Raw genomic sequence first — 7,545 nt, 5'->3', positions numbered from 1 at the left:
TTTTCCTGTTTGGGTTCATCTGTATCTGAATCTAATGTTGCTGTTTGTAAAACTTCTGGTTCTTGAACAAGTTCAGTTTTGGCATCTTCCGGTGGTATTACTTCTTCTGGCTCAACCATCACTTCATTTTCCTGTTTGGGTTCATCTGTATCTGAGTCTAATGTTGCTGTTTGTAATACTTCTGGTTCTTGAACAAGTTTAGTTTTGGCATCTTCCAGTGGTATTACTTCTTCTGGCTCAACCCTCACTTCATTTTCCTGTTTGAGTTCATCTGTAACTGAATCTAATGTTGCTGTTTGTAATACTTCTGGTTCCTGAACAAGTTCAGTTTTGGCATCTTCCAGTGGTATTACTTCTTCTGGCTCAACCCTCACTTCATTTTCCTGTTTGGGTTCATCTGTAACTGAATCTAGTGTTGCTGTTTGTAATACTTCTGGTTCTTGAACAAGTTCAGTTTTGGCATCTTCCAGTGGTATTACTTCTTCTGGCTCAACCCTCACTTCATTTTCCTGTTTGGGTTTATCTGTAACTAAATCTAATGTTGCTGCTTGTAATTCTTCTGGTTCTTGAACATGTGTAGTTTTGGAAGTATCCACTGGCTCAAGATTGACTTCAGTTGGAGGTATTGTTTCCGATTTGCATTCATCTGTAACTGTTTCTGCTTTGGGAACCTCCTCTGATATTGCCTCTTTTTCAAGTGATTGTGCACTGCCCTCCTCTGAATCTATTGTGGTTGCTTCTAGTAATTCTGGTTCTTGAACATGTTCATTTTTGACAGCATTCAATGGTAGTTCTTTGTTTTCTGGCTTAACACTGACTTCAGTGAGATGCTCTCCTGTCTGCTTGGGTTCATCTGTGACTGATTCTGCTTCGGGTATGTCCTCTGATATTACCTCCTTTTCAAGTGATTGAACACTGCTCTCCTCTGAATCTAATGTGGATGCTTTAACAGCTTCTAATGCTTCTGGTTCTTGAACATGTTCGGTTACTACAGCAGTCAGTGGTAGTTCTTTATTTTGTTGCTCAACACTGACTTCACTGACTTTAGTTTCTGCTGGTGGAACGTCCTCTGATTTTACTTCCTCCTCTGGTGATACAACACTACTCTCCTCTGAATCTAATGTGGAGGTTTGCACAGATTCGGATGCCGATGGCATTTGAACATGTTCAGTTTTGGCAGCATCTGTTTCTAGTTCATTTACTTTTTCTGGTTCCTTTTGAAGTGATTGAACATTACTCTCCTCTGAATCTGATGTGGCAGCTTGTACAGCTACTGATTCTTGTAATTCCTCCCCCGCTACTGGTGGTTGATCTTTATCCTCAACTTGAATTTCATCAGTGATATTGTACATGATCTCCTTTTCTGCAACAATTTGAACTTCTTGCTCCATAGCAGGGGTCTCTGTTTCAGCTTGGTGTGCGTCAACTAGAGAACCAACATCTGGGACAGTTTGTTCACCTTCAGGTAATAAATTCCCAGACACAACAGCATTTACCTCAGATAGGCATTCCACCAGAAGATGGCTCTCATCAAACCTTTCTAATTCTTTTATGCTTTCTTCTGGATGTGTAAGGTTGACATCATGTACTTCATCTACAGAAATTTCAGCAGTGTTAAACTCCTCAGTAAGAACTTCAGATACAACCTCTGTGGAAACCGAGTCATTGACTTCTGATATGCTCTCTGTTTGGGGTGTAGCTGAAAGTTCATTAATAGCTTCCAGTTCTTCAACACTTAGACCTGTCTTAAAGGCAGTTGCATCAAATCTTCTGTGTATTTCCAGAATTGTTGCCTCTTCTGTTACAAATGTTTCCAGTATTGGATGCGAGACAGAACCAACTATTCTTTCAGAGTTTAAGTCGTCTGAACAAACTGGGAGAGCCTTTGGGCTTATGGAAATGGTTTCAACAGCCTGATGCAGGAGAGTATCTGTTTCTATGATGTCATATTCTACTGGAACTGGTGTTGTGTTGCCAGATGTTTTTGAAGACTCTGAAGATAACTGGGAAACAGCAGAGATCATTTCAGTTTCATCTGCCATGGTAATGTCTGAGGCAGGTTCTGGTGCTGTAATGGCCTCTGATGTGATCTCTATCAGGTCCTCTGCTATAGTGTCATCTCTAGCTACTTCTTCAGCGACTGAAGCTGGAGTAGCCATGGTTTCTGTAAGTATGCCCTCCTCTGGAATGTCACTGAGTAGTTGATGTTTACTGATTGATTCGGAAAGATCATCAGGTTCCTCATTTGTAGCAGGGATTGTAGATGGCTGTTTTTCTAAAGCATCATCATTGTCTTGGACTTCTTTTGCTTCAGTTAGCATGCTGTCACAAGGTAGGACTGGTTCAGCCATGTGATCAAGGAGGTTTTGCTGGAGTTCATGGTTTGCTTCCTCAGGTATATGACTTTCTATGTCTGCCTGTTTTTGTATGTGAACCTCTGTCTCAACTGTATCAAACTCAGACAATGGAACCACAGCTGGTGTCTCAGAGTCTTCATCACCAGAGGCTACATCTTTATCAGCCTCATCTGAAGATATTTGGTCTTGCTTTTCAGCAGACTTCCTCTTTTTCCGTCCTGGTAGGAGTTTCTTTATTGAAAAGGACTCATCTTGAGTAACTTCATTGTCAGACTGTATATTTTCTTTGCTTTCATTCTCATCCTTGGCTTTCCTTTTCGGGGTGACAAGTCTTTTCAGTGATTTCCATGTTGACCCTCCATCACCCTCTGAAGGACTTCCTGCTTGTTTGGAAGCGGCTATAATTTCATGCTCATTCTCGTTAGAACTTTCTAGGGGTGATTCTGCTCCATGTTTCGATCCACTTTCTTGCTTATGATCAACTTGTGGCATTTCGTCATCAGAGTCTGACGTTTTTCTGCTTCTTCTCCTTCCAGATCCACACAAAACAGCTTCCCATGAAACAGATGAGTCCTTTCTTTTTTTTCCTTCTTCTGTGCTGTGATCTGATATTTGCTCTCCTTCACTTGGTTTTGGTTCTTCTACTGAACCTGGGATTTGTGTCTCGTCATTGCTCAAAGAGGATCTCTTCACATGTTTTTTTGGAGTCACAAGTTTTTTGAAGGAAGCCCATGCACCATCCTCTTCTCCAGCTGCCTCTACAGAGGGCTGTATAGGACCTTCTTCTTTCTGGTTCTCAGCTGACTCAGTAGATGACAGGAGCTGATCTGAAACATGTTCTCCAGAGTCAGAAAGCTTTGCATCGCTTGACTTCCTGCTTCTTTGCTTTTTGGAGAGTTTCTTTAAACTAGACCCTGACAGCAGCCTTTTTAGAGGACTTGCTTGAACTTTGTCCTTCTCTTGAGAACTCAGAATTTCAGGCTCAGAGACAGTAATGGTTGATGGATCCATGGAAGATGATTTCCCTTCTTCCACCTCAACTGCAGCTGCTTCAACACCTGTACTAATCTTGTCTTTATCCTGTTGTTGTTCTTGTGCAGTTTGTTCTGTTGTCTCCATGGCTTCCTTTTTCCCCATGTCTACCAGTTCTTTCTCAGTTGTTTCATCTTCTGCAGGTTTCTTTTTCTTCCGTAGTCCAGAAAAAATTCCAGTTGTAAAAAATCTTTTAATTGGAGATACGACAACCTCTTCTTCAGGACTAGATGGAAATGTGGAATGTGGCTCTTCTTCAGGTGCGGCATCCTGCTGTGTGTCTTCTCCTGCAGGCGCAGTTGTTTCTTCTGCATGATCAGATTTAACTTCCTCTTTGGTTTCTGTTGTTTTCTCCTCTGCATTTTCTAGAACATCCTCTGATGTAACATCTGTCAGGGTAGGACATGTTGTTGAATCATTATCATAAGTCTCCTGTGCTATGTTCACATCAGCATTCTGTTCAGCATTGTCACTTTTGGTCTCCTTTGCAGTATCCTCGACATCTTCTGGTCTGTTTGGTTCTTCCTTGTTAGTCTTATCGGGCACATCTGTTGCTATTTCACTTGAGCCCCTCTTTACTGTCAATTTCAAACCAATGTTACTGAAAAATCTCCTAAAACCTTCATTGATGTCATTCTGCTTTGCATCCATTTCAGTCATTTCATTTGCATCAGCTTCAGTAGGTGGTTCCCTTTCATTAATTTCGACATTTTCTAATTGTGTTTCTTCTTCTTCTTCTTCTTCTTCTTCTTGAAGTGGCTCTTCTGTTTCTGAAACATCTTCGTCTGGTGAAAGGATCGCTAAACCAGAAAAGAAACAAAATATTGAAACACTTAAATTTCAAGACCTCTACAAGACTGATGACGGAGGTGAAATTCTATCAGCTGAAATCCAACAAGTTATGCGTCTGTTAAAATTATGCTGACATTGTCTATCAATAAGCAGTAATACACAAATGATGAGTACCCACCCTCTGTAGCGTTTTCATCCTCACAGTGACCATTAACTTCTGCTATAGAGCCGTCTGCTTTTCCATTAATCTCAGAGATCTGCCCATTGTTTTTGAGAGGCTGAAACAAAGCAAAAAACAAAATATACAATCTACCTTTGCAAAGATTAAATGGTATGCAAGCTCATAAATAATAAAAAACTGTTTCCATCTTTTAGCAGTCAATTTTTAACATTTTCACAAGCACTTTTCAGTCATAAGAAACATATAGCAACAATTTGTTTATATGCTCATAACATCAGAATTTGCACTTCCATGAAAGCAAACAAAGAATTTAAATCCTTGATTAACTGGGGCTCCAAAATCCAATTTTGTATACAAACAACACAGTCCACTCTCTGTTGGGTGGGTGTGATGGTATTCTTGCAGTTAAACAGCCCTAATTGTCCCAATCTCAAATCCGTGAGTCAGATTAGTCAGGGAAATTCTGAGCAGGGGAAAGGGAACAATAAACACATGTCCTTCAAGTAACACACTAAAAAGTTCATGATACACATAGAGCAGTGATGCACACTCTTGGTGTATAACATTGTTGATTGTGTATAGGTTTTTTGGTCTTCAAAGCTAACATTTCATTTTTAAATTTTTAATAATGTAGCCTAATTTGATGAAAATTAAATGTTGATACTGATTATCTGAGTAACCCAAGAACCACGTTTTACTCCCCTAAATGTAGAGATAAAAACAGCCTACACCCTGAATTGAAACATGACTGTATGCCAAAAGATCAAAAGCCATAATTTGATTATAGATGGCTGTGAGTTGATTTTCCAGTCAAAAGTTATTTATGATTTCACACGCAAGCATCTAGCCATTAGTAGGGGCTGTAAACAGGTGTTGCTTTGTTTTAAGTCATCCTGAACCTAAATGGTTGACTGTCCCTAAACTGAACCATACTCAAAGAATAAAACTGTAAAATTTGAGGAAATATAAGTGCTAAATAGTGTGATACAGAATATAGCTAATCAATTATCAATTATTTTCATGAAAGTAAAGTTAACCTTATGAAAAACAGAGGCATTGGGAAAATGTTGTGGCATTTTTAACTTACTTGAAAGACACTATTCAAAATGAAAGAATTTCATTTGGCATACATAGGCCCTCATTCCATCCAAATCATGTAATCACCCAAGTCACAAAGGTTAAATGTGCCATTGAATCAACACAATATCAGAATTATTGCTCATATGATATTGATAGCTATTTTTTATTCTCACAGTACAATGCTGTCTAATTGACTTCCTCCACTGTATGACCCAGTGATCATGTTGTACACAAATAATCGATGTTTCCTTCTGCTTAGTGCAGCAAAGGGGAAATTCTATCTCTCCCCTGGGATTTATAGGTTCCTCTAAGAATGAAAGGTCATTATGAAACAGTGAACAGAAGGGCTCCAACTATGGATTATGTACGTTTGCCTCAAACTACCAAAGCAAAAAGTCAGTAACCAAGGGGGAGTTTACAGTTCCTAGAATCTTTGACAACATAAGATAAGTTGCACAAATTTTCAACAACTTTTATTTGTTACTAGGAAGAAATTGGTAGTAACAGATTATTTTTGAACCTGACAAAAGTGAGCTTGATGTTCAATGCAGTTCATTCAAATGAGACAAGGACTTTGTTTTTATCTTAGGGTTAATGGATGTGTTGGCAAGCAGCACCTGCACTGTCCTGACAACAGCAACAAAACCCAGCTTCAGCATTTTTTATTACACAGCAACCACTGACAGCTTTTTTGAAATGTAATAAGAGGCTTACCAAATAATGTGTTACTGCAGTTACTGAAAATCCCCATAAGCGTATGAGGAATAAATAAGTTTCTAAACGTGATAGGAGTTATCTGCAGTATGTAAAAAAATCTGCATCTATGGGAAATAAGATGATACCTTATCTTCAATATTCTGCTCTGTCTGAGCCTCATCCACTTTTCCGCTCTCCTCCTCAGCTGCTGCATCCTTCTTCCCCTCCCGTTGCGCAGACTGAGCGTCTCCCATTATCGGAACTGCAGCGCGTCACTATCCGGAATGAGCCGCACAAGTGATGGAAATATATCCCAAATGTGCACAGAAAAAGGCAAGCCGGTAGCTCTGAGAGAGGGCAAGAGAGACAGTCAGCTCTCAAATGCTGCAGCCTGGATGTTGAAAAAGTCTTTTTTAGCCAAACACCTCCCTGCAGGATCACATGAAGCCTATGAGCCGAGCCTGGTCCGGCCCGGCTGGGCTCGGCACGCCTCTCGCTGCATCAAAAAAAAAAAAAAAAACATCTGCAGAGAAAACAGAGGCTGTCCTTTGATGACTGAAGCAAATGTCCGAGCAACAAGCATGGACCTGTCCTGCACCGCTGTATACGTTCACATCAGGGCACAGATACGCTTGAAGTTACAGCACTCAGTACTGTGAAATATGGTGTTAAAGGTTTCAAAAGATCTTTTCACTGGAAACGGAATGCAGCGGTTGTTTGTAAGATTGATATAAACAGACTAGAAAAGTGAAGATTGCAAACCCCCTTTAGCTGTGTTTCCACTTTTGCAAAGTAGACTTTATTATTTTTGACCCTTTGTTTTAAAAAGAGACTTATTAGGTTTTAATAAAATGAGGGAAGATGTCTAAGTAGTTGTGCTATATTAACATATGTGGCTATGTTAATATTTGCCTGACTGGGAAAATTGTATCCAGAACTTTCACTTTATGTGACTAAAAGTCCAAAAACAAACTACATACTTAGGAAATGGGAAAGAAAGCATCTTAGTTTTAAATAAAGTTAAACGTTTAATCTCCTTTGGTTCCCCTGTGCACATATTGTGTACTCATCAATATCTAAAACCTCTCCAGGTTGACCTTTTTTTCTCTTTAGTGGGAAGTTGGAGCTGCACATTTAATCTGACAAATGAGCAAGCAAATTTCATTATGAGGTCTGCCATGTCAGCTCATGACAGTGAAAACTGGATGCTGATGATGCTGCCGGATCTTGGTCGGTCAGTCTCATGGGAAGAAGTCATCACCTCTTGGATTAATGTGTTTATGTAACTGCTTCTGGGACATCAGTTGTCCTCTCTGTGTGAACAAGGTGCACAGTTGTCTAGTCTTTGGACAGTGCTTTAGCTCTCTGATGTACATCCTTATCTATTATATCATATATATATATATA

At 39.7% G+C, this 7,545-nt stretch overlaps 2 protein-coding genes across 2 annotated transcripts in view; one reads left to right on the top strand and one right to left on the bottom strand.

Annotated features, from left to right (window-relative positions):
- rmnd1 (required for meiotic nuclear division 1 homolog) overlaps positions 1 to 6,658 on the top strand; it is a 14,876-nt gene extending 8,218 nt beyond the window's left edge. The window contains exon 13 of the transcript XR_004797142.1: positions 6,344 to 6,658. The gene's annotated coding sequence lies outside the window, so the exon portion shown is untranslated. The remainder of the gene's footprint in view (positions 1 to 6,343) is intronic.
- On the bottom strand, positions 1,298 to 6,392 carry akap12a (A kinase (PRKA) anchor protein 12a). The gene is made up of 4 exons (XM_035673665.1): positions 6,285 to 6,392; positions 4,360 to 4,459; positions 1,875 to 4,189; positions 1,298 to 1,426 (listed from the first exon to the last, which is right to left on the bottom strand). Exons 1-4 carry the CDS (start codon positions 6,390 to 6,392, stop codon positions 1,298 to 1,300), a joined length of 2,652 nt encoding a protein of 883 aa, XP_035529558.1.
- Positions 6,659 to 7,545: the final 887 nt, after the last annotated feature.

The sequence above is a fragment of the Morone saxatilis genome, unplaced genomic scaffold, assembly GCF_004916995.1.
Source record: "Morone saxatilis isolate NCDOM2014 unplaced genomic scaffold, NCSU_SB_2.0 Contig3, whole genome shotgun sequence".
Classification (NCBI taxonomy): domain Eukaryota; kingdom Metazoa; phylum Chordata; class Actinopteri; family Moronidae; genus Morone; species Morone saxatilis.
The sequence above is the reverse complement of the archived record's forward strand: the minus strand, read 5'-3'. Positions and strand labels throughout refer to the sequence as shown.

Bases quoted from the DNA above. Each gene is read 5' to 3' on its own strand.
- akap12a (XM_035673665.1), bottom strand. From the start codon at position 6,392: ATGGGAGACGCTCAGTCTGCGCAACGGGAGGGGAAGAAGGATGCAGCA. The intron at 4,460-6,284 runs GTATCATCTTAT...GCTTTGTTTCAG, and splicing joins AGCAGAATATTGAAGATAAG to CCTCTCAAAAACAATGGGCA. The intron at 4,190-4,359 runs GTGGGTACTCAT...TTTCTGGTTTAG, and splicing joins GGATGAAAACGCTACAGAGG to CGATCCTTTCACCAGACGAA.